At 47.4% G+C, this 27,065-nt stretch overlaps 1 protein-coding gene across 15 annotated transcripts in view; it reads right to left on the bottom strand.

Moving 5' to 3' along the window:
- Positions 1–3,304: 3,304 nt before the first annotated feature.
- The window catches only part of PPP6R3 (protein phosphatase 6 regulatory subunit 3), a 123,335-nt gene continuing 99,574 nt past the window's right edge, over positions 3,305–27,065 (bottom strand). For 9 of the 15 annotated variants that reach the window (XM_043452469.1, XM_043452473.1, XM_043452475.1 and 6 more), the window contains 8 exons: positions 26,122–26,252; positions 22,519–22,640; positions 18,100–18,253; positions 16,644–16,750; positions 15,020–15,170; positions 9,182–9,199; positions 8,802–8,921; positions 3,305–5,518 (listed from right to left, as the gene is read on the bottom strand). In XM_043452469.1, the coding sequence (XP_043308404.1) occupies positions 5,467–5,518; positions 8,802–8,921; positions 9,182–9,199; positions 15,020–15,170; positions 16,644–16,750; positions 18,100–18,253; positions 22,519–22,640; positions 26,122–26,252 (855 nt within the window). In that variant the 3' untranslated portion in view covers positions 3,305–5,466. The remainder of the gene's footprint in view (positions 5,519–8,801; positions 8,922–9,181; positions 9,200–15,019; positions 15,171–16,643; positions 16,751–18,099; positions 18,254–22,518; positions 22,641–26,121; positions 26,253–27,065) is intronic. The other 6 variants (XM_043452474.1, XM_043452476.1, XM_043452478.1 and 3 more) reach the window with 1 other exon arrangement.

The raw sequence follows: 27,065 nt of genomic DNA, 5'->3' as shown, positions 1-27,065 counted from the left end.
TGCCGTCACCATCCACAGTGGTTTTGGAGCCCAAGAAAATAGTCTGTCAGTTTCCATCATTTCCCCATCTATTTGCCATGAAGTGATAGAACCGGATGCCATGACCTTAGTTTTTTGAACACTGAGTTTTAAGCCAGCCTTTTCAGTCTCCTCTTTAACCTTCATCAGGAGTCTCCTTAGTTCCTCTTTGCTTCCTGCCATCAGGGCGGTGTCCTCTGCATATCTGAGGTGCCTGCTCTGTGTAGGGACCCTGCCCACCGCGGGGCAGGCTGATCCAGGCTGAGGTTCCCGCTGCTCCACCAGACAGGGGTTGGCTCCCTTTTCCCACTTGTTTTACGAGTGAGTCCATCCAGCTGTTGCCCAGGAAGATCCCCTGGAGGAGGTCATGGCAACCCTCCCCCGACCTGCCCCAGTACCCTTGCCTGGAGAATCCCGTGGACACAGGAGCATGAGGGACCACAGTCCACAAGGCACACAGACTTGGACAACTGAAACAGCAGCGGGAGCCCACCCAGCCTCGGCTGTCCTCAGCCTCCCACCCGCACGGACCTCTGTGAACAGCTGTGACCTCACATACTATAATCCGCATACCGATTTCCCCACTGTTGGACATGTTTTCCGTCTTGTTATGATGAATGAAGTGACAATAAGCATCCTTGTATACCTTTTGTGAACATATAGTCTCCTGGCTTCACATTTTCATCAGTATTTGCTAATGCTGGTCTTAGTTTTAGCCCTTCTACCAGGTGGGGAAGGGTAGCTACCTGTGATTTAATTTGCATTTTCCCCTAGTGACTCGACAACCACTCTTATTGGTCACTTGTGTCACTCCGTGGTGATGATGTGCTCATCTCTTTCCCATCGGTTCCACTTCACCTCAGTTTCAGTTGCATTTCTCTATTTTCTGGATGGGAGTCCTCTGTCAGACTCACAGAGGTTACTCTTGTCCTGGCTGTCCACAGTCTAACCTGTTCATTTTGAAGAGCAGAAAAGTTTTATTTTGATGGCAGCCTCATTTCTTTCCCCTTGTGATTTGTGTCCTAAGAATTCTTTGCCCACTGCAAAGCTAGTATCATTGTTTTCTTCTAGAAGCTTATGTAAATGCTTATGTTTTTAGACCCATCATCTGTTCTGTTTTTTTCTGGGTGGGGGGAAGGGGAGCTGTGACACATGGCTTGGGGACTCGTAGTTCCCTGACCAGGGATTGAACCCGGGCCCTCAGCAGTGAAAACACTAAGTCCTAACTACTGGATCACCAGGGAGTCCCCCATCAATTATTTTGTATTAATTTTTTTACATGGTGTTTGACAGGACCCAAGATTAATTTCTTCCCATACAGATAACCAGTTGCTGGCTGAAAAGACTTTCCTTTCCCTGTGTAATTGCCTTGGCAATGTTGTTGAAAATTAACTCACCATGTACCTGTGGGTCTACTCCTGGATTCTATTCCATTTCACTGATCTATTTCAGGGGCCAGCAAGCTTTCTCTGTAAGGGCCAGAGAATAAACATGCTGGGGTCTGCAGGCCGTGTGACCTCTGCTGCAACGACAGAACTCTGCCAATGATCACGAGAGCAGCCAGCTGGGGTTGGGCCCAGGAGTAAGTATCAGCCCCTCAAAAGCCACTGCTCTTGCAATCCCGTCGTGTGATTCTCATACGCACACTGGTCTGTGTTCAAGCTACCTTGTTCACTATCTGGCGTTGCCCACAACGCCTGTAACATGTCTACTGTTCTACTGGCCACTAAACACTCACCGTTGGATAGTCTCCACTCATTGCTCTACCCTGGCACCGAACTGACAAACTGTAAGAAAAAATAAACACCGTAAGGATTTGATTGGGAGTGTACTATAGTAACAAACAGTTACTGGTATTGGCAGCTGGTATTAGCTGAGCATTTACATGCTGAGCATTGTTCTTTAAATACTGAAAAGTTAATCTTCACAACTCTTGTCACTTGCTAGCTGGGCGCCCTTTGTCAAAACTAACTTCTGTGACCTTCTCATCCATGTGTGAAATGAGGACAGCCTTCCATCTCGTAAAACTGCCGTGAAGGAAAGTTAATGCGCATAAAGCTTTTAGAATAGTGCGTTAAGATCTCAGTTTCGGTTAACAAGCAGAGAATTGTACAGGAGAAATGAGACAGAACCACCCAACATCTTATGTCAGGTGGTATGAAACTCCGTCAGCTGAGTGGTCCTCGTCCTTAAGCACATATAACCCATCTTGGAATAAATTCAAAGGCAGCCCTTTGTTCTGTTCACTAGGTAAGTGATGAAAGACTGGTATAGACGGTAAGGGCAAAGCCCAGACGCTGACCACTGAAATGAAGGGCGGAGCAGGAAAGGCATCAGTAAGGACAGGAACAGTAAGCAGACGAAGAAACTGAATCAAAGGGTGAACACTGGCTGTGGAGTGAGGCAAGCAACTCAATTCCGGGCCTGTCACCGGGGTTCAGGCGCAGCAGACAGTGGACAAGGGGCGTGACTCTGTCCCGATGAAAATGAACAAAGGTGTTGGGCCAGAGCTGGTATGTGAGGTAGCTGACCCTGAAGGAGAAAGATTACTAGATCCATCTGACTGGAGTGAAGGCACCTGAGTTCTCCGGAGGTGCAGGCTGTAAACAGCTCAAATCCAGGCTCAAATTCAAGATTTACAAAGGCCAGCAGGTAACGTTAGTAGGAGAAGAAGCGAGTAAGGAGTTCATACTAACATTTTCTGTTTTACACCCATGAACTCATTGCTGAGTTTTCCCACATGACAAAAAAGCACCTGAGACAGAAAAGTTCTCCATCCCGTGTGGGTGGCGTGCCTGTGAGTGAGGCCAGGCAGGTGCTGCGGCGTCCAGGTACGCAGAGGTGTATGTCCAGACTAACGCGGGGGCCTGGTGACCAGCTGGCTCTGGCGGATGGGTAACAACCAGGGGGACACTTTCTTACGCAAACAGATGGGGAAAAAGGGAAAGCGAGCGGCTGTGATGTGGCAGCGGCGTTGTGGAACTGAGAAATTTCACCTCCAAGTTACTGGCAGGTCTCGATGCCAGAGCCCCAGGCTGGGGAGGCGCTAAACGCGGAGGACACACACACAGCAGGGAAGACACGCGCTCGCGCAACGCTCCCGCCGTCGGCACTGACTGCCCTCGCCGTGGGGGCAGGACGCGTGTAGCTCATCAGCCGGCATGGCTCCTTCTCGCCAGCCCAGGATCTTGTGAAGGGAGCCTAACCCCTCAGAACCCAGTGGTGGTCCTCTCACGGCCCCAAACCCTGTCTGGTTACTAGAGCCCAAGCAAGGTACAGAGAAGACTTCTGGAAACAAAGAACCAGGCTTTATTTTGTTGTCTTTTCTTTTAAATACAGGTCTGGTATTATAGACATCTGCAGTCTTGCATTCAGTAGGGCCAACCCACAAAAATTAAAGTAGAAACTCAATGAGCGTGTACTCGCTCCAATCCCTGGGGCTGGCAGACTCCCACCCCCCAACAGACTCTGCACTGCCCACCCATGTCCCCTCCCTGCCAGGCGAGACGAGCAGAACACAACCCACCCCAAGGAGAAGCCCCGAGGGCCCTTCCATCAGCAGCAGGTGGGATGAACAAGATGCCGGGTTTACCTTGGGAGGGTGCAGAGGCTGAGGAGATCCAGAGGGTGCGGGACTGTGCGTGCAGCCCTGGAGCCAGGCGGTGCCCGCAGAGCTCTCCACCAGGCCAGACCAGGGCACGCCGGCCACCAGCAGTCCCCGAGGTCCGGCCGCGTAGGTCAGCACCCTTGAGACCAGCGAGGGGAGGCCCGTCCTCTGGCGGCGTTGAGGGTCCAGGGGAGCATGCTCGAGGACAGTGTCTTCTGAGAGGAGCTCCCGACAAAAAGGGTCCCTGAGTTGGTGCAGAGGCCAGCGTGGCAGCCCCACCGACTGTCCCAGGGCACGCGGCTGGCCCCACTGTCCTTGGGGGCTAGTCTGCCTCCAGAAACCTCACCAAGGGCCTCCACACCATTTACAGTGGAAAAGTAAACCAGAAATAAGGCATTAGACATTTGATTTTTTTTATTTCCATATGCAATGTAATGTTTAGGCACGCTGCTTGGGATGCTATTTCTAAAAAAATCGTTGGCCATTTTTCAGAATATCCTTTTGGTTTTAAATACTGGTCAGGAAAAACAAATGATGTAAAAATACGTGAATAATTTTCTATTACAGAAATGAAAAACTGATTTGCATCTAAAAGTGCAAGAGGTGAAGTAATTTAACCCTTTCACCAGACGATATGGCAATATACAATATATTGCTTCAGCTGTTTGAGAAGGCTGTGATGTATTTTTATATTGACATAGAAAATTATAAATTACATTGAATTAGTATCCATAATCACTATATATGTACACAAACCAGTTCTTAAAAAAAATACACTGGTTTAGAATTTACGAGTGAAAACCTCACAAGGTACAGTAAAACAATGAACATGCTGAGGTGCTGGACTCCGATTTCTAGTTTAAAAAGACTAGCCTGTAAAATGGACGCACTCTAATTCCTTTAGCAGCACGAGCATTTTTCCACTGACTTGCCTAATATGATTCAGGTATGTTAAATATGCAGATTGCTCTGAAATGTTCATTGGTGATGCTTGTTATTAACAAGGTAAATTTTGGTGAATGGGTTAAAAGGCAGATGAACAACCAAAACAAAACATAAAACAAAAAAAACCCAAACCACAAGCCATGTACACTCCAAATATTCTAGTGTTTCACCTGTAAGGATAAACAGTTCAAGCAAACAAGACTTTAACAGAACATATGGCTTTACAATAACACAATTTATCAACTAAGTTGTAGCAATAAATACTTAATCTCTACCAATAGACTTACATTTTTTGATCCGTTTTTAAACAATACAGAAAACAGTTACCAATTAAAAACTGGTTATAAAAAGAACACCAAATATTTCTTATTCAAAATCACTTTTGTAAGTTAGAACAACCAAAATAACACTTAGAGGGCATTTCAATCCTACAACTCCTTGTCAACCTGGAAGAAAAATGAATTCAGAATTTTGTACAAGGTGAAAAATGTATGAAAACTGCCTAATACTTTGGTCACACTAATAATTGTCAAATAGTTATGTTTCAAATACAATAGATCTGTGTATTCACTTTTATAAAACTATTCTTACAGCCATTTTAACTATAGTATTACTACTATTATTACATGGGTGGCAAGATCTTATTTCACAGGCTACCCATTATTTAGAACAATACAATATAAACATACGCAAAAATTCTTGGTATTTGTCAATGTGCAACATTTGTACACTTCTGGGTTTCTCTGTACAGCGTCTTAGACTAGGACAGAAAGCTTGCTGGTCCTGATCCCTTGCAGAGTGAGTGCGGCGGCAGCGGCTCGGTGGGCCCCCCACGCAGCCCGGAGCCCCGCCCGCACAGCGCCCGCAGCCCTCGGTCAGCAGCACGGGGCTCCTCATCATACGGGGCCATTGACCGCCGCGTCGCCCGGCACGCTCGGCTGCTCGGTCCTGCAGGGGGCGAGAGACTGCCTCAGGACTCCCAGAGAGACCCAACGGCGTGCCGCCCCCAGGAAGGGGTGGACGACGTTATCTGAAGGCTGTTCATGGGCCCAGCACAAAGCCTGCACTCAGGAGTCACCCCATGACACGCTTCTTAAGCGAACGTTCCTAAAGCTCCAGAAACTTTAACTGCACAGTTCTAAGCTTCAGCTAGCTGGGGTTGACAAGGGCCACAGAGCAGCAGGTGCTGGGAGACCACCCCCAGCTCACTGCCGGAAGCACAGGGATGGAAGGGCCAAGGGTATGCAGCCCCTGTTCCCTGAGCCTTCAGGAGCCATCTGATCACCCCTCCTTCAGCACAGCTTTTCACGTCCCATACACTGGCACTCACATGAAATTTCACTTGGAAGAGTAGGATTCTGCGACTCAGAAGAGGTGGAGCGGGGGAGGAAACAGACTGTAAAAGGACCAACTTTGAGAACACAGGTGTGCCCTGTAACACGTGCTCCCATGAAGCTAAGGTCGGGGTAACACTGGTGTGTGTGATGACAGGGTACCAGGACCTTCCCATGAAGCTAAGGTCGGGATAACACTGGTGTGTGTGTGTGTGTGTGTGTGTCTGTGTGATGACAGGGTACCCAGGACCTTCCCATGAAGCTAAGGTCGGGATAACACTGGTGTGTGTGTGTGTGTGTGTGTGTGTGTGATGACAGGGTACCCAGGACCTTCCCATGAAGCTAAGGTCGGGGTAACACTGGTGTGTGTGTGTGTGTGTGTGTTGGGGTAACACTGGGGTGTGTGTGTGTGTCAGGGTAACACTGGTGTGTGTGGGTGTGGGTGTGTCGGGGTAACACTGGTGTGTGTGTGTGTGTGTGTGTGTGTGTGTGTGTGTGTGTGTGTGTGTGTGTGTGTGTGTGTGTGTGTGTGTGTGTGTGTCGGGGTAACACTGGTGTGGGTGTGGGTGTGTGTGCCGGGGTAACACTGGTGTGTGTGTGTGTGTGATGACAGGGTACCCAGGACCTTCCTGCCAAAACCACAACTGGAGCATGTAAGACATTCTTCCTGGTGCTTCCAAAATCTCACAAAGTAGACCCAGGAAAGGAGACAGCAACGACAGCAGGCAGCACAAGGACTCCCGACCCAGCGTCTGCTGCTTCAGCCCCTGCCAATCCCAACAGAGCTCCGTGAGGTCAGCTCCACACACACGGCAGACCCGACCCACGCCTGACGCTGTCTTCCTTACGCCACAGACACAGGGCCTGCCTTCACCACCCGCAAACTGTGTGATCTTCAGTAAACTTCTCAACCTCTCTCAGTTTATTTTTTCCCCCTGTAAAAGGGGGACAGTAAGTCCCCACAGAGATTAGTAGGTCTACAATGTATGCAAAATGCCTATTTTGCACACTAATGGCAGATAACACACACACTCGATCAACACTGAAAGATAACATTTTGTGGCAACAGACACCAACAGTGTACCTACAGCCTCGTATCTAGTAGATGGACCCCCAAGGGTAAGACTGCACATGAAGTCCCAAAGAGCTGTCTCCATCTTCGGCACCGCTTCACATACGCTGCTCTCGGAATGCGGCAGGGCAGGCCTGCCTCTGTCCCTGTGGGCAGGCATCCGCCTCCCAGAGCGCCCCTTCCAGTCCTTCACCAGGCAGCACGCAGTCTTCACGCCCCCATGTTATCTGTGGGCCTATCACCAGGACCAAACCAGGGGCTGCTGCGCTCCAATGTGTGACGCCCCCTCCCTCTCCTCCTGCTGGCTCTCCCCACCTGCTCCTCCAGCACCGGAGGCCTGCAGGTTGGGAGATGTTTCCAGGCTCGGAGAAGAACATGCGGGTTTCCCCTGGGGCAGACACCCCTGCACTCCAGACAGCCCAGTAACTGCCCCCACAGGCCTGCACCACTCACATCAGAGAAAGCAGACCCGGGGGCCACGACTCCAGAGTAGGCAGGTTAGCTAGCTTGTAGGCTGGGCACAACATAAAGGAAATTTACAGGCAGACAGTGCGGAGATGATGATAACTGATTAGAAGTCAGATCGACAGAGGACCTCTGGAAAAACAAAGGAAAAACCCCAGGCGAAAAAATGACTTACCTAGACCCTGAGCAGCACAGCTCTGGCTGGACCCCCAAAGCTAGAGGGTCCCTGGACTCTTTCTCCCAAATCCTCCACTAGAGCCAACAGGCACAAGTAGTTCTTGTAACTGATTCAGTTTACACAAAGTCACTAATGACAAAAGCAAAGCCCTCATTCTAGCAGCAATTTCCACGAGGAAGAAAAGCTGGTCTGCTACGCGGTTTACAGACCTGTGGACTGAGAGCACCCCGTTTGTGACCACTGGTTATACTGCCCCTAAAATGCCTGGATTTTGGGGGGTCAGGTGAGCAGAAAGCACTTCGCTGAAAAGGCTTCCTAAAGTTACTCTATTCCCTGTGGAAGGAATATACAATCAAAAAAGGATACATTTTTGATTATATATAGGATATATTCAATATATATTGGATATATTCAATCAAAGAGGTTCCCTCTGGGCAGGGCTGAGCAGAGGTCTGTGTGGTCCAAGGCAAGCTCTGCAGCAGCAGGAGGCTGTCCTGGCTTGTGAGGCCTACGGTGGGCCTCGGGGACGGGTGGGGGCTGGGGCTTGGCCTGTCCCTCCAGACCACCGGCTCAGGCAACTAGAGAGAAAGTGTTATACTGCAAATCCCTTGACTCTGCAGGTAGGAGCTTCACACTTCATCTGGACAAGATACATATTTTGCAAAAATAAAACCAGAGAGGGACTCCCATCAGAGTTGAGAACCCTGAGCTTACACACAGGGAGCTGCACCCTGGGAAGCCACCTGAGTGTCACGTGGCCACATCCGCACCAGTGGGCACAGGAGCCGCTTGTCTTGGTAACTGGGGGACTGCAGTAAAGAGGCAACCCAATCCTGGAGGGGCTCAGGATCAGCCCCAACTTGGGGCCCCTTCAAGAAAAACAGGAGGGGGCATGCCAGCACGAGAGACCCTTCCATCCCAACAACTTCTCAGAGAACCAGTGGCACTACCTCCAAGAAGCAGTTTTCAGCTTCTGGGCTAGGAGGCGAACTGTGACGTGTAAGTTCTCAGCTCAGTCATCCGGCTGCCATCCAGAGCTGAGGGACACTGCCATGCTAAGCAGTCACTGATCCCCTGAGGACAACTATGATGACCCCTCGCCCCCAGGCCCGCACCCCTCTCGGCTCCCAGGAGACAGGGCGGGGCAAGGCTGAGGCCAGCTGGCAGGAAGCAGGCACTCACCTCTGCTCTGGGCTGCTGCTGGGGGGCCGGGTGGCCACAGGCTTGCCCTCCGCCGTCTCAGGGCTCTCCTCCGCGTCTTTACAAGCAGCATCTTGAGAGGTAGACAGTTTTCCTTCCTCACTGCATAAAGAGGACGACAGGCAGTGTGAGAGGCCGAGGCGGCACCAGCGGGCAGAGGATGAGGACGCATGCGATGGCTCTGAAGTCATGGTGTCCATGGAGCCAAGCCCGGGGCTGAGCATGCTTGGGGAGGGGGCGCAGGGGTACGGACACGCCGGGGAGGCCACGGAAGGGGAGGACCACACACGTGGGAGCCGAGAGAGGGACGATGTGATGCGGTTGGTGTCTGGTAAAGAACGGCCCTGCGGCACTGTACATACCGGTAGGATCTCAACACTCTGAGGCCAAGGGTGCAAAACAGAAAAAGAAATGGACAAGACTTTCAGAATACTCCTAAAATGAGGTATTTGGGGGAATACTATGTCCACGACTGCACATAAGCAAAACTGCAGGCTCGGAGAAGGTGTCAAATGAACCTGTTTGAAGGAATGAGTCTTCAGTTAAAGGTTTTGCACCCAGGGCCAAGCACCCCATCGGCTTGCTGGCTGAGGTCCCGGAAGCAGGAGGCCATGCAGCTGAGCCAGGACCAGCTTCTCGAGCTGTCTCTGACAAGGCCTGAGAAGGACAAACCATGGCGGGAGAGAGCAGGAACAGTGGCCAGGACCGGGGCAAACCGAGCCTTAAGGGGTCAGAGGGCTTGGGGAAATGAAACACCAAAGGATGGTTTCCCCCCAGATGCTCCTGGCTCTCCACTCTCTGTGGACTGGAAACTCAAAGACTCTGGCCTGTTCTGTCCGATTTCCTGTTTTTTGTGACACAATTCAAGGCACCGCTGGCCAGAGCCTGAGCGCAGCTGCAGGTCCCACTATCCTTAATGCTGGGTCCTAGCTTCCATCTGCTTGTGAGAAACCTCATTTTAGGATGACTTCTGAGTGGTTTTCAGATGGCTCGGGACAATACATTTATGGGAAGGGACCCGAAGTCTAGCCCATTCCTCCTCCTAATTCATCCCTACTCTCCACTCCCTGCCCAACGCAGCTATGCTGATGTATTCCATGCCTGTTACCTTCATTGTTGTAAAACGTACAGTCATTTTACCCATGTGGATTCTGAGACCAATGAATGGCCATGAATTGCACCCTCCCTGCACTCAGGACTGTCCTAGCGTAGCTGGGAGCTCCGTCTGCCCTGCTGACTGGGGCACAGCACCCCGAGGCGCCCACCTCCCGTTCCAGAGCGCACCTCGCAGAGACCAGAGCCTCCATGCACAAAGCTGCAACGGCCGCCACTGCCTGCCTCCGCCCCAGGGGACCCCCTCGGGCACCTCTCAGGGCTTCACACCCAAGACTGGAAAACCCTGGTCATCTTTCCAACTACAAGGAAGCCCCTACTGCCCCCGAGAATGACTGCCCCGGTCAGCATCCACCATGAGCAGGGCCTTGGGGCTCCTGCGGCCCCATACCCACCAACACTCACGTTCCCCATCGTTCCTACTCCTGCTGGTCTAATAAGATGTGTCTGAGTTCTCAGAATCTCTTCTGAGTTTTTCTTCTTTTTGCCACTTCGGGTTTCCTTGTGTATAAACTGCCTATTGATATTTTTTGCCCATTTTCTGATCTGGGTTTACATTCTTTTCCTTACTGGCTTGAATATTAAATGCTAATTTCTGACTGATTTAGAACTGTAAACTTTTCCCCCTTAATTTGCCATCTGCCTCTTAATTTTGTTTACAGTAATTTATCAACCAGAAATTCTTCACTTTGATGTAACCCAATCCTATTCTTTACATGAGGTTTATGCTTTTAAAGGCAGTTTGTTTTGTTTCGAAAAAGAAGCCACTTTCTGCCCTCAGGTCAGAACATTGTGTTTGCTTCTAACCACTGTGAGACTTTGGCCACACCACTTAATTCCAGCACTGCGTTTTCCCATCTGGAAAGTGGAATGATAACCATGGCGCTTTCAGTTTTAATCATATACAACTAATTTTTTTTCCAAATGCGCCATCAAAAATGTCAAATGACTTCTTCACTCTATTAATATGCACTGAATTACACAGATTTTCTGATGTTGAATCACCTTTACAGTTCAGGGATTAACTGATCATTATGAATTATTTTTGGTATACTTTAAGGATGTTGAACCATCTTTACAGTTCAGGGATAAACTGGTCATTATGAGTATTTTTAGTATACTGTTAGGTTCAGTTAGCAAATATTTTACATAGGATTTTTGCATTTAGTTTGCCTGTAAGTGACATAAGCTGATCATTTTCTGTAATTATCTTCATCTGGTTCTGGAATTAGGCTTTCACTGCTTCATAAAAAGATCCAGGCAGTTTTGGCACTTTTTTGATTTTCTGTAACAACTTAGGAATTAATAGATTAACATGTAACATGCATGAAACAGCACTGAATCTTCACCATCCCTGACATAAGCCTGACCCATTAGTCAGTCTGCTACTTTTTCCCTTTGCAAATAATGCCTTGTTTGTATCCTCTGTCAAATTTAAAAAGTTATTTATTGTCTCTTCCTTTGATGTTAGGTTCTTTCTATATCTTGTGTATTTCTTTGCTAGCTATGTTTCATTTTACTGTGTCTTTTAGAAGACTAGAAATCTTGTCTTTCATACCTATATGAGAACAGAGGTTTAGCTTGTCCTCTCACATGGGTATTTACAATGCATCAGTCCTCCCTCTCTTCACTAACTCACGTCACCTGACCACGTCAGTGTGCGGGTCTGCCCATACAGCTCTGCGCATCATCTCAGTAACGGGGAGCCCTGACAGCCACCACAGTGAGGCCCCTCACTCTCCTCTTTGCAGTGATCCTGCTCTTCACGGCTCTCCTCAGCCTTCTCTGTGAAGATTACAATCAGTGCCTCCCTTTCATAAAAAACTCCATTGGGATTTTGAGAAGTCCATTGAGAAGCAATGCCAAAGTTAGCAAACGTGCTGTGTGAAGTCACCTCAGTCGTGTCTGACTCTTGGCGACCCTATGGACTGTGGCCCACTAGGCTCCTCTGTCCTTGAGATTCTCCAGGCAAGAACTGGAGTGGGTTGCCATGCCCTCCTCCAAGGGGCCTTCTTGACCCAGGGACAGAACCCATACCTCTTATGTCTCCTGCACTGGCAGGCAGGTTCTTTACCACTAGTGCCACCTGGGAAGCCCTTTTGGCAAACATAGTAATTAGCAAACTATAAAAGGTCTTAATAACCTGGATAACCACGATGGTGTGGTCACTCACCTCAAGCCAGACATCCTGGAGTATGAAGCCAACTAGGCCTTAGGAAACATTTCTACGAACAAAGCTGGTGGAGGTGATGGAATTCCAACTAAGCTGTTTCAAATTCTAAAAGATGATGCTGTGAAAGTGTTGCATTCAATACGCCAGCAAATTTGGAAAACTCAGCAGTGGCCACAGGACTGGAAAAGGTCAGTTTTCACTTTCATTCCACCCCAAAGAAGGCAATGCCAAAGAATGTTTAAACTACAGTACAACTGCACTCGTTTCACATGCTCGCAAGGTAATCAGTACATGAACTGAGAACTTCCAGATGTATAGAATGGACTTAGAAAAGGCAGAGGAACCAGAGATCAAATTGTCAACATTCACTGGATCACAGAGAAAGCAAGGGAATTCCAGAAAAACATCTACTTCTGCTTCATTGACTATGCTAAAGCCTTTGACTGTATGGATCACTACAAGCTGTGGAAAATTCTTAAAGACATGGGAATACCAGATGACCTTACCTGTCTCCTAAGAAACCTGTATGTGGGTCAAGAAGCAACAGTTAGAACTGGACATGGAACAACAGACTGGTTTCAAACTGGGAAAGGAGTATGTCAAGTCTATACACTGTTACCCTGTTTACTTAACTTCTATTCAGAGTACATCAAGTGAAATGCCAGGCTGGATAAATCACAAGCTGGAAGAAGACTGCCGGGAGAAATAGAAACAACCTCAGATATGCAGATGATACCACCCTAATGGCAGAAAACAGAGAGGAACTAAAGAGCCTCTCGATGAGGGTGAAACAGGAGTGAAAAAGCTTGCTTAAAACTCAACATTCAAAAAACTAAGATCATGGTATCCAGTCCCATCACTTTATGGTAAATAGAAGGGCAAAGATTGGAACAGTGACAAATTTTATTTTCCTGGGCCCCAAAATCACTGCAGATGGTGGCTGTAGCCATGAAATTAAAAGACGTTTGCTCCTTGGAAGGAAAGCTATGACAAACCTAGACAGTGTATTAAAAAGCAGAGACATCACTTTATCGGCAATGGTCCATATAGTCGAAGCGATGGTTTTACCAGTAGTCGTGTACAGATAAGAGAGTTGGACCATAATGAAGGCTGAGCACCAAGGAATTAATGCTTTTGAATTGTAGTGCTGGAGAAGACTCTTGAGAGGCCCTTAAACTGCAGGGTGATCAAACTGGTCAATCCTAAAGGAAATCAACCCTTCACTGGAAGGACTGATGCTGAAGCTCTAATACTTTGGCCAGGAAAAGCCATTGATGCTGGGAAAGACTGAGGGCAGGAAGAGAAAGGGGCAACAGAGGATGAGACGACTGGATAGCATCACCAACTTAATAGACAGGAGTGAGCAAACTCTGGGAAATTTTAGTGAAGAACAGAGAAGCCTGGTGCACTGCAGTCCCTGTGCTCGCAAAGTCTGACATGATTTAGCGACTAAGCAACAAGGAAACATGGTATTGATATCTCTCCCTAGGTATTTAGGTCTTTTGGTCTCAGTTACAGACAAGGTTTAACTTTTCATTTAAAGGGGGAAGGGGCACATCTAAGACATCTTGTGCTAGCTTCTAAGATGCAATCAATTTGTGGGTGTATTTAATAAATTTGCTAAACTTTCCTAGCAATTCTAACGTTTACTTACAGATTCCACTGGAATTTTTTATATACAAAGTCATAACCTACAAATAACCTACAGTTCACGGGGTCACAAAGAGTCAGACATGACTGAGTTAACTGAACTAAACCTACAAATAAACAATAACCATTCTACTTCTTTTGAATTTGTATGCCTTTTACTTACTTTTATTTTATGCTGCATATGCTAAGCATATGCACACTGCTGGGTCTGCACAGAGAAGCACACTGCTGATGAGAAGCAGTAACTGCAGGGCTCACTGTCTTGTCTTTGAAAATGAGTATTTCTTCAAAATAATGTTTCACTGTTAAGAATAGAGTCTGCTGTAGATTTTCAGTGGATACTTTTATCAGTAGCTACTTCTTATTCCTAGCTTGCTAAATAGTCACAAATAGCTTTAATTTTTATCAAATGTTTTCTTTTACCTACTCAAAGTCCAAAAGGTTTCCAACCTTTTATCAGTGAATTACCATCAGTAATCTTTAAAATGCTATAATATTCTTACATTCATGAGATATATCCTTGGTCATGAGTTAAAACACACCACTGGATTTGGTTTGCTAGCTTGTAACTTTAAAGTATTCTATATATAGACCCACACATGAAATCAGCCTACAATAGTTTCTTCTTTCATGCTTTGTTTTGTGTTGGCTTCACAAGTTGGGAAGCATTATTCTTGTGATATGAGAGGGTCTGTGTAAGATGGAGACCAGAGCTCTAAGCACTGATTTAGCTGCAGTCTGCGGGTTTTGGTCGAACTTTTTTCACTACTTTTTCAGTTTTGCTTTTAATTTGCATTATGATTCCTTTTTTGACCCGTAAGTTTACAAGTGAGAGTAACTTCCAAATATATTTTTGTAAGCTATCATTTTGTCACTGAATTCTGCTGGTTGCATTGTGTCTGGAGGAAATGATCTTATACAGATCAAACTTATGGTTCAGATGGCCCCACCTTTGTTGCCTGTATCCAATGCAATTCCTGTTTCTAGAGGTATGTCAGTTTTTTAAACTCATGTATTTTGAATCCATCAGTCTTCTCAACCTTTAGTCTTCAAAATACTATTAAAAGGGGAAGGGCACAGACACCGGGGGACCCAAACTCCATCTCTTTGTTAAAATTTAATAAATTTAATGGAAATATTAGAACGATGTCAAGCTAATGTCTGAACCCACAGTGGAACCAAATTAAGGATGTTCATATTTGTGGCTTCTCCTCCACCACCCTCCCGACAACCTGAAGGTGCCAGTATGACCGAGCCTGGTTACCTTTTGAAGACCGCAGTTTCTGTCTTGGCATCTACCGTGAGGCTGAGAGTTTCCTTCATGCCGCCATTCATCACTGTCTCAGTTACCTTGTCTGTACTTTCCGCATCCTCCTCGCCATCGGAGCTGGCTTCCATGGCCACACTGCCCGGCGCTGAAAAGAACACATGGCTGATGGTCACGTGTGCCCACATCGACTGGGACCTCCGCCCCTCTGTGCAGACCCATTCACCCAGCGTCACCTCAGCTGCTTGGAGACAGAGAGACATGAGATGATCTGCCCGCTGTTGCCTCTTAATGACGCCCATGAGAGAGAAGCTGCATGGGGTCCCTGCAGCCCAGGACCAGCTAGACCCCCAGTCTCTCCCACTACCTGCATACCCAACTTCCCTCAGATGACTGCCCTGCCCCTCCCTTCTCCAACTCCCAGCACAGGGCAGAGTAGGCGGCCGTACGCTCTGCAGCCACAACCCAGCATTCAGCCGGCAATGTTCTCATTCACCCTGCTCCTCTGGCTTGTCCACACTCGGGTCCTATTTTTTCCTGTTAAATTACCTTTTTGTGGTTCTCTGTGGATCATTTTTTTGTCCTATGAGAGGAAGTCATGTGGTAAACTGGTGATGAGCATCTGAATTCATATTTGGCCTCAGAGACCAGGTCAAAGCACCCCATCTGGGCCCGAGTTTTCTTATGAACGCAACAGGAGGCGTTTGAACCCCCTTATAGAACTGCTCAGGGATAAATTAGGTCATCTATATAGAATGTTTTAGAAGAATGACTTAGTAAGTGGCAAAACACTTATTTCTGGATTTATTTATTTCCCTTGCCCCTTGGTTCTTGTACCCTACACATGTACCATCATTTTCTGAGAACTAACTTTTTGTCTTCTCCATGAACTACCAATCCCTCCTCACCCCTTCACCAACCTCCCACAGCCCTCATCATCAGGTTGCAAACAGTTCAGGGCCCATGCAAGTCACATCTGCCCATTCTGAGTAAGACAGCCACTGGACATTCTCAACCATTTCCCCTGTTCATAAAGATGCAAAGAAATAAACAACTACACAGCCTGAAATGCAGCCAGACAGCACACTCCAAGGAATAAAAGCACCAGGTGCAGCCAAGCCTGGAGCACCCATGACAAGACAAGTGCTGGTCTCACTCCCCCTGGGTGTTGCAGGCTAAGACATCATCCTTTCTGGGCCTGTTTCCTTTCCTGTCCTGTCCTGAGGGGGCTGAATGGCAACTTAGATACCTTACTCATTCTAGGATCAGCATGCTGTGGTTCTGGAATAAACACACAACTGCTTTTCACCCAAAGCCCTGAGGATATCAGACCCACATTTTCCTGGGTCCTTTGAACCCTTGAACTTTTTTTAGAAAGCTGCTTTGCAGACAAAGACAACTTTCCAGATCTAGGGAACTCAGCGTCACATTCCAGAGCGAACACCCGCCAGGAAAGCAGTCTGCAGGTCCCGGACCAAACAGCCGCTGGGAGGCAGTCCACCGCCCAGACCAGACACCCGCTGGGAGGCAGTCCGCCTGCCCCGGACGAAACACCCGCTGGGAGGGCAGTCCGCCGCCCAGACCAGACACCCGCCGGGAGCAGTCCGCCGCCCAGACCCACCTTCCGGCTGCACAGCCAGCGCAGCCACACTGGGCGTCAGTGGGTCCATCAGCTCGGTGCTGGTTTCCATCTCCACTGGGGAGTTACTCCGTAAAGAATCTTTCGTACTTTTAGAAAAGAGAAAATTCAGAGGTGAGCGGTGGGAGACGGCCCTTGGGATCATCATTCACAGAAAACCTTTGAACACTAGTTCCAAATCCACTGTGGAGACACAGCTGGTTAGACTCCAAGAAACACACACGTGAGTGTGGACAGCAGAGTGGAGTGGCGGGTGAGCGGGGTGGGGGATGCCCTGCTGGGTCAGCAGGGCAGAGAGTCTCAGGATGCCCCCAGCCCCTCATGCTCACACAACCACCAGGCTCCCGAGGCTGGGACAGTAGTGCATACACTGTACACTAACAATTGTATCTACAGCTCCATTTTAACAAAAACCCTATCACCTCTAGGCAAACCACCTAGACGGCGTGGCCCTATTGATGATGTTTAATGAGACAACACAGCCCGCGCACAAGGGCTTGTAGAGGGAGGCAGCTGCTTCAACAGCATTCTCAAGTAACCAGAAGAGTGGAAACCTGGCTGCCCTGCGCTGGAGGAGAACCAGCATCTTGTTGTATTTTGGAGACATTTTCCATAAATCTCACTTCGCCTCTGAATAATGGCTCACTGCTATTATCAGAGTTGCTATAAAGCACTGTGGGTTTTAGTCTCCGCTCTGATTTGTCTACAATGGTAACTGCTAGCTAACATCAGGTTGTCTTCTAAGCTTTGCCATTACAGTGACTATTTAAAAACATGTCTTGTTAGAACAGGGAAAAAAAGTCTTTCAAGTCGGGGGGTAGAAATCTCCACTCCATTTTTTCAGGAGACAAAATGAAACAACAGTAAGCAAATCAAAATAAGTGTAAGGACACGTGAAATCCATGGTTAATACTCAAATGCTGACAATATTATTCAGGAAAACTACAAAATGATCAGTTGCTGTTGCTGAGAATAATGCAATTAACAGGACTGACAGTCACACCTGACACACCCCTAAATTTACAGCACTAGATTAGCTCCAAGCGGAATATACGCTGACAGAATATATATATACGGAATATAATGTTGACATTATCTATTAAATGCAAGGTACACGCTGCATTTCCAGACGCACCCCTCGGGAACGCCCTGGCTCCACCTCGTCTGAAGCCTGTCCTGGCTCCACCGTTAGCGCTCTGTTCCCTGCCTCCCTGGGCCATCTCCTCAGCCCACTTTATCATCCACTCCTCCTCCCAGTTCACCCTGGAGGAAAGGAGGGAAGAAGGGGGTGGTTTTTCCTTGTAACTCAGAGCTGTGTCTACATCCGCACCCCACCCCCCGACTTTTCAATCTTGTTTAAGGCACTGTATTCAACTGGGAACACGCCTCACGCCCGGTTCTCAGGTGGGAAGGCTTGGAGAGCCGCGCACGCGCTCACCTCAGGGAAGACGTGAACTCTGAGAAAGAAGCCCAGCCTGTCTCCTTCGTGGGCACAGGCTCCTCCGTGCTCCAGACGTCAGACCCCACGGAGTCTAAGGGAGCACCATGCGTCGTGTCCATGGGGACATCGAAGCTGGCTGACCAGGTGGGTGCTAAAGAGAGGGGAGGAATTCCACCTTGAGAATGCTTCAGTAGTTTAATGTAACACAAGTATTTTTCAAAAACAGATGTGTAGTGGTAAGTAAAACAAAAGACTGCAGGTGTTGGGCAAAGGGTATTCTAACACACCAGTGGTGGAAGTGGATAAGGTACGACCACGTGGAGGGCCATACGATAACGTCTACTATAAAACTGTGTTTCCTTTGATCCCTTAGTAACTCCCCTTTCTGTGAATTTTTTTTCCAACAGCGATTATCACACAAGAATACAAAGTCACACATAAAACAATACACTGATGTTAATTTCTTGATTTTGATAAATATACCAAAGTTACATGAATACTAGGAGGAAGATGGGTGAAGGGTATACAGTCACTTCCTGACAATCTCTGCACCTTTTCTGTAAATCCAAACTTAGTATAAAATAAATACTTTTTTAAAAGCATGTTAGTACTCAGTCACAGTAACCTGGGGACAACCTCAAGGCTTCCCGCCCCATCCCCCTCCACACTCTCACAGCCACCCTGCAGTCTAGACCTGAGCGCACAGCAGCGGGCTTCCTGTGACACCATGAGGAATACAGACTTAGTCTCTGCCCACCCCACCGCCATCTCTGAAGTGACAAAGGTTTTCTGTATCTTATGAGAAGAGACTGGGAGCTCCTGGAGACCCTCAGGATGGGGACTGGGGCAACCAAGTGTTTAGAGGGTTTGAACTTTTGGCCCTTCCCCACCACCCCTCTGCCAACCTTCTAGAAGGGTAAGGGGCTAGAGGTCAAGTTAATCACTAATAACCAAAGATTTCACCAATCACGCCCCCTCAGCAAGGTCCCCAGGAACACCCAAGCTGCAGGGCTTCAGGGCTTCTGGGTTGGAGAGACTCCCCTGAGGACCCAAGCTCCTGCCCATGGGACCCTGAGGACCCATCCTGTTCATTTGCAGCCTTTAATATATCCTTTATAATCAACTGGTAATGGTAGGTAAAGGGTTTTTCTGAATTCTGTGAGCAGATCTACCAAATAATCAAAGCCAAAGAGGTCACGGGAACTCCCAGTTTACAGCCAGCTGGTCAGAAGCACCGGCGGGGGTGGGGACGGGCGGCTGGCTCGCGGGGTGAGTGAGCCCTAAGCTGCGGGCCCGACTCGGACAGTCAGTGCCTCGGCTGAGCTGTGTGGGAGACTCACACATTTGGTGTCAGGAGTGAAGTTCTGAGAGCAGAGAGGAGCTCTGTTCCCGTTGGCTTTCTAGGTCCTGCAGGCACGGGAGCGTGCTCAGAGACAGGGGTGGCGGGACCTCGGGGCGCTGCACCCTGTCTGTGCTGCGGTTTGGGTGCTGCCGGTCTCTGTCTGTTTAAATGCCGCCCCCCGGGGTGTGTCCCTTCAGACGAAATCAGGTCTGCTTGCTCTCAGCACACACTGTACTGTTACTTCACAGTACCCATGCTGAATGCCCAAATCCTTGCTGCGGACGAGCTGGCAGTGGGGACCACCGCTCTTTATCAGGGATGCTTTCTATCACAATTTGGAGGCTCCAGGCTGTAAGGAAGGAATGCTAGGCTACGGGATCCGAGAGCTACTTGGGGATGCTCCTCAAGACAAACGACCAAGAAGGACCTGTGTATCACAGAAGTGCTCCCACTTACAGACAGACCTTCCTGGGACTCCGGGCAACTTACTCAGCTCCCCCTGCGCTAGGTTTCCTCATTCGTTCACCTCAGATAAAACCATCTACTTAGTCCTGAGGGTTAAATGAGGGCCTCGTCTAGCAGGTACTGAAGGAGGGCTGTTTCTGAGCTTCCTACCCTCTGATTTGTGTACCCACGCGGCAGGGCTCCGTGGGCTCTAAGAAGGAATAGGACCTTAACGTCTGAAAACCTCACCTGCAACCTCAGAAAGTCAAGAAAGTGAAAGTGTTAGTCGCTCAGTCATGTCTGACTCTCCGCGACCCCGCAGACTGTAACCCACCAAGCTCCTCTGTCCATGGGATTTCCAGGCAAGAATACTGGAACTTCTTGCCATTTCCTTCTCCAGGGGATCTTCCCGACCCAGGAATCGAACCCTGGTCTCCTGTATTGAAGGCAGATTCTTTACCATCCGAGCCTCCAGGGAAGGTGACAGGTATTTCTGCCTGCCCACCATATGCAAAGTTCTGGACTCGCTCCATCCAAATAAACTAGGCTACAAAGAAATGACTATTGTTAGTCATTTCCTATTATTATCATCCCAGGATAGTCTTTCCCAGACTAGCTCCCCAGAATTACCCTAACATTAGTAACTCTTCTCAACAGTCAAGAAAACCTCTGGAAAAAGCCACAGAGATTGGGTGGACGGCGGAAGCTCTCAAGTCAGAGGCTGAGGCAGCTCAGAGTCCTGGAGAGGAGCACTCCCCACCCCTGGTCCCACCTCAACCCCAGCTGACCTGCCAGTGCAAAGAAAGCTTTCCCCAGCAGCAAGGTCAGGAGGGCTGAGACCTGTGAGTAAACATCACACCCCTGCCCCTCATCTCTCCCTGTCCCCACACCCAGCTCCAGAGAACCATGACAGTGGGAGTGAGTCACACCAAGTGTATGGTCTCTCTGCAAATCACCTGTCACCCACTCAGCAATCTCACAGATCCATAGACTCCAAAATATCCTTCAGCCTTAAGAAAGAGTAATAAAATCCTGCTACACACTTGAACATGGATGAACCTGGAGGGCACCATGCTAAGGGAAGTAAACCAGTCACAAAAAACCAAAATACTCCATGATTCCACTTCGGATGAGGTCCCTAGAGGAGTCAAATTCAGAGACAGAAGGTAGAACGGTGGTCGTCAGGGGCTGGGGAAAGGGGAACGGCGAGTGCTGTTTATGGGTATAGCTTCAGCTTTGCAAGGTGAGAAAGTTCTAGAGGCTCCACTGCACAGCAGTATGAACCCACAACACTACTGAGCCACACACACACACACACACACACACACACACACACGCGCGCGCGCGCGCAAGCCCCAAGCGCGGGGCCCCGCGGCCTCTCCTCGCCCCCCTGCCGCCCGCCCCGCTCCTGATGAGGCCCCGTCACTTCTCACGTGTCACAGTGAGGGTCGCTGTGGTCTTCCCATCCCCGAGCACACTTTCTAATTCAGCTTTCACACTGCTACCAAGAGCAATCATGTCAAAACAGATCAAATAACGGGATTCTTAGTAAAATCCTCAGGAGGAGGATTACAACCTCCAAAATTAAATTCTCCTTCTGGCCTCTGGCCTCATCTCCACCATCCCACCCTTTTCCTGAGCTACATTCACCAGCGGTGGGTGTCTCTGCGCCTTCCTAGGAGCTATTTTCCTGCAAGCGGACTCATCCCTAGTTGTCCTCACGACACACCCCGTCCTCTGGGAGGGCCCTGCAGAGGCCTGGGGGAGCGGGGCCCCCGTCCTCCCCACACTGGACTGCATGTCTCTCCATCTGCTCAGAAACTCCGAGGCCCTGGAGGCCATGCCTGAGCCCCAGCCCCTGGCACACAGCAGGAATGTGACACAGGCCGGCTGGTGTGAACAGCATCACGCCCTCCTGAAGGTGGGGAGCCGGGAAGGAGAGAAAGGACAGAGGACATGGACCGCACAGGGTCTGCTGGATGCCTGCCGAGTTCCGAGGTCACGAAGAGTTGAACTTGACCCCAGAGCGGGATTTCGGCCTCTAGAACCGAGGCATAAAAACCCTCCCAGGCAACAGGAAGCACTGTTGGCCTGGAGGAAAGCCCCGATATCAACCTACATGGCTACTTTATGTGAAAATTTGTCTGAACTTTTAGAAGTTAACAGTATTTTTAAAAGGCCAGTCAACGTAAGTCTTCTTACGTAAAACATATATAAGCATTTAGCTGGGCAACTTTTAGGATTACAGGATTCATAAACTGTGAAGACGCTGTTTAAACCTGCTCCAACTATAGGGTATTTCCTGTGATTTAGGTGCACTCCTGATTCTACAGTCTTCTCTCATCTCCCCAGAGGCTACGGTGTCTCCCCTTCTGATATGGTACCCAGTCTCTGCAGCTGGAGGATGGACCTACAGATGTGTTGCTGTCCTCTAACCAGATGCACGCAGAGGGCTTCCAAACTGTAAAGAGTTGTGACTGGTTCCTTCCCTCAGGCCCGGTCCCTGAGACGTAAACCTTCAAGGGAACTCAAATGACAGCGTGTGCCTCCACTTAACCACCCTTCAGAGGCCACCCGGGTTCTGCAGGCGACCTCCACACACAGCGCTGACAGAAAAGGCGGCCACTTACGTTCGTTCAGGTCTACCTCCATTTTGTCCTCCGTGTTGGCACCACTGGACTCAAACAAGTCTTGTTTTGCTCCATCTTCTTCCTCAGAGTCTGTGCTTTCCTCACTGTCTGTACTCCCCGAGCTAGGGAAAAAGTCCAAAATATGACTGCTGCATATTGGCCACCAGCTAACTCCAAAGAGTTCAGAAGACATCCCACACCAAACCCGTGCTGAGCCTCCCCTGGGCCCCACGCGCCTGGCGCTGTGGGGACTCAGCCCGCCCCGGGCCACCGCTGCGAGCGCTGGGCTGTGCGTGCAGACTCCCCGGAACCCTTGCAGCTGCCTGGCGTGGGGGCGCCCCCTGGTGGGGAGAGTCCGCACCTCCCTCGCGACCAGGGATGCTGAGCTGCCTCTCGTGCTCAGCTCCTTTTGCTCAAGCGTCTTTTCACATGTTTAGCCTATTTTAAAAACTGGGTTGTCTTTTCTCATTACTATAGAGTTTTGAGAGTTCTTCATATGCTCTACATGTAAGTCCTTTATAAGATATATGATTCGTAAATTTTGTCTCTTAATATAGATGCCTTGTCCTTGTGTTAACATTGTCTTTTGAAGAATATTAGTGTTCAATTTTGCTAAAGTTTAACTTACCAAGAATTTTTTTCATGTATAGTGCTTCTGGTGTTGTATCTCAGAGATCTTTGCCTCACCCAAGGTCACAAAGATTTTCCAGTATTGAAGTTTTCTAATTTTGTGTTTGATTCAGACGCAAGATCCACTTTTGGTTACTATGTATTCTCACATATAATGTCCAACTATTCCACCTGTTTCTTCAGATGACTACCCTCTCTGCACTGATCTGCCTCTGTACATCCACCATCAATCAGACATCTAGGTATGTGTGTAGGCCTATTTATGGGCTCTCTATTCTGTCCCCTGATCTACCCCTGTCTTAGTTACTGTACCTTGAAGTCAGGCAGTGTTAATACTGTTCTTTATGAAAGCTGTTTTGGCTATTCTAGGCCCTTTGCATCTTCATATAAATTTAAAAATCAACTTATCAACAGCTACCAAAAAACCTGCTATGATTTTGTTTGGAATAGCAATGATTCTCAATCAATCCAGATCTGGGGAGAGTTGGTATCTTAATAATATTGTCTTCGAAATCATAAACACTTCGCAGGCCTTGATTTCTCTCAGCTGTTCTTAGTGTACGAGCCTTGCACATCTTTTGTCAGATTTATCTGTACATATCTAATATTTTGATGCTATTTTGAATAGTACTATTCAGTAATTTTAATTCCAACTGTTGGCTGCAGTGTGTTTAAAAACAATTACATTGATCCAAGATGTACAATCTTGCTAAACCCACTGAACTGTTCTAGTAGTCTTTTTGTAGATCCCAACAAACTTTCTACATAGACAGTCACGTTGTCTAAGAATAACGGTAATTTTTACCTTTCCTTTCCAATAAGATACCATTTATTTCCTTTTCTTGACTCACTGCACTGGCTACCATCTCCAGCACAATACTGAAAAGTAGGGGTTAAGAACAGATATCCTTATATTGTTCCTGATTTTGGGAGGAAATCATTTAGTCTTTGACCATTAAGTGTGATGTCAACTGTTAGGTTTACTACACAAGCTTTAAACAAATTGAAGACATTCCCTTGTCTCCAGTTTGCTGAGCAGCTCTACCAGGAGCAGATGCTGAATTTAGCCACATGCCTACTGACTTTCAAATGTTAAACCAAGTCTGCACTGCTGGAATAAATCTTGCATGGTCATGATGCACCAATGCTGCCGCTGTTCGCGAAAATTTTTAAAGAAGCTTTTGTACCTGTGCTCTTTTCACACCATATAATGCAATGCCAGCTTCTGGTATCAAGTTACAAGTTTTCTGAAAACTTCTGTACAAACGGCTGTGATTTCTTCCTGAAACATTTGGTAGAATTCACAAAGAAAATCCTCTGGCCCTTGGTTCTTTGTGCGTGTATGTGAGAAGGTTTATACTAAAAATTCAACTTCGTCAGCAGACACAGGACTATCTGGGTTATCTTTTTCTCTTTTTGCTTGAGGTTTGGTAGTTTGTGTCTTTCAAAGACCATCTAAGCTGTCAGATTTATTGGCGAAGAGTTGCTCCTAGTATTCCTTATTATCCTATTAATATCCGTAAAATCTATAGTGATGTCACCTGTCCTGTTCCTGATATTAATAATTTGTATCTTTTTTCCTTGATCCTTCTGTCTAGGGGGTATATCAATTTTATTAATCTTCTTAAAGAACAACTTTTAATTATGATCCATCGATTACAATGATTTTCTCTACTGTTTTTCTGTTTCATATTTCTGGCCATTTCTTATGGTGGAAATTGAGGTCACTGATTTGTTTCTTCTTTTTTAATGTAAGCACGTAGTGCTAAAAGTGATCCTTTAAGTACGTTTCACTCGCAACCCCCACTTCCTGATAAACACTGAGTTCCTATTGTCTTTCAATTCAAAATACTGTGTAAATTCCCCCTTTTTTCTTTAACTCATGTGTTATTTAGTTTCCACATATTTAGAGATTTTCTAGAGATCTGTCATTGATTTCTAATTTAATTCCATTGGGTCAGAGAGCATATTTTATGTCACTTGAAATCTTTTTATTGACTCTTGCTTTGTGGCCCAAAGATGGTCTCTAAGTATTTCATGTACACTTGAAAATAATTCACACTCTTCTGTGGAAAGCTTTAAAAATCCCCAGAAGGTCAAGCTGGTTGATAGTACTGTGTAAGTGTTCTATACTTTTATGGCCTATTATTTTTATTAATTACTAGGGGAGGAGTGTTGAAACATCTCATTGTAACTGTGGAATCTGTCTACTTTTGTAGACAGATTCTATCAGTTTTTGCTCTGTGTATTCTGAAACCCTGTTATTAGGTATGTAGATATTGACAGAACTGGCATTATGCTCTCCTAAAAACCCCTTTATGACCTTTTAATCTTTTCCTTTGAAATCTACTTTAATATTAATAAAGATTCCTCTACCTTTTAAACTGTTTAAATCTTTTTTATTTTAAAATTTAAGTTCTTAAATAATTTAAACCATTTCCCATAGGCGGCATTAAGTCAGGCCTTTTTTTTTTCTTTATCCAATCTGAAAGCTCTGCATTTCATTTAGTGTTTTGGATAGAATTTTGAAAATTGATCCCAATGGGTATCATATGACATGACTCTTGTCTCCTCAAGTAAAATTAATTTTTAGAAACAACTTTCCCCTCCCCAGGGAAACTTTCAGATTTTTATAAGAAACAACATGTAACTCAGCTGCTGCTCTTATTACTAGTCAGGGAACCTCCTCAAGGCAACATATGACGGCATTCCTCAGCATCACTTCTCCATCACAAGAGGCTGTGTCCCAATAGTTCATGAACTATGTCAGAACACTTGGAGCACTTTCAAACAGGTCACCCTGACTTGTTCACACTGCAGACAAATGAGGTGGTACCAACTCACACCGGTTAACAAGGGCCTTTCTGATCACGACAAAGTACTGATCTCTGGGTCAAATGTGTATGTTTGGAGAGGCAAATAATACTTGTTTTACGCATGGGACACTTACTACGATAACAAGCTATCGCTCACCTTGATCGTCTTTGGGATTCTGGTGTAAATGCAATATGCTTTTCCTCCCAAATATCTTCCTCATCAGAGCCACCATCATCAAACTGTTGTATTCTTTCCTTACAACATGCTTCAAACAAGGCAATATTTCCCTAAATGAGAGAGGAAAAAAAAATTTTTAATTAAGTTATTTTCTGCAAAAGTTACTAATGTAAATCATACTCTTCCATGTCCTTCGGGGGGGAGGGGCTGTGGCAGGAAATGCCTATCACCTATACCACAATAAAATATAAGCGTGTAAAGTCAGCTTCTATGTAAGTAACAACAAAAAGGTGCCCCCAAGGACTGGCTTCAAAACTAGTATACAGGAAACTGAGACTGTCTACAGATAGGCTCACTTCACATACTGAGAGCAGTGCTCTCGTTCCAGAGCCTCCTTGGGCCACCCGCCTAGCGTGCGTCCCCAGACCCACCCTAACAGCAACCTGAACTTCCCCTGCTGTCACAGGGCCACCTACGCAGTGAGGAGTGTCAACGTCCAACCAGTCAGTCTCCATCTTATCCCAGCAGCAAATAAACCAGCAGTGTCTCATGCTAAGTGACATAAAATCAACACTGTGCCCATTCAAATGACACCAACCCCATGTCCATACGTAGATGTGGTTGACTTGGCATTTCAGAACTGCCTAGTGATGAGGGGTTGGCCCTCATTTGGCCCAAGTTTCTCTCCTAGTGACATTCAGCAGATGCAAAAGGAAGCAGGTTGGAGTCAAACTGCTGTCTTTGAAGCCAAATGTCTACACTGGCTTCATTAGCCCTGTCACATCTTAAACGAGGGCAGCAAATTAACATGCCTATGGGGCCAGGCAGGTCACGTGAGTGGCTGAAGTCACCGCCATCTAAGACAAAGGTTCCTGGAGTCGGGAGCCCCAGCGCACACAGCACCCATCCCCACCGATCGACCT

This window comes from Cervus canadensis, chromosome 29 (genome assembly GCF_019320065.1).
Source record: "Cervus canadensis isolate Bull #8, Minnesota chromosome 29, ASM1932006v1, whole genome shotgun sequence".
In the NCBI taxonomy this organism is placed as follows: domain Eukaryota; kingdom Metazoa; phylum Chordata; class Mammalia; order Artiodactyla; family Cervidae; genus Cervus; species Cervus canadensis.
This window is presented reverse-complemented; position numbering and strand designations above follow the sequence as displayed.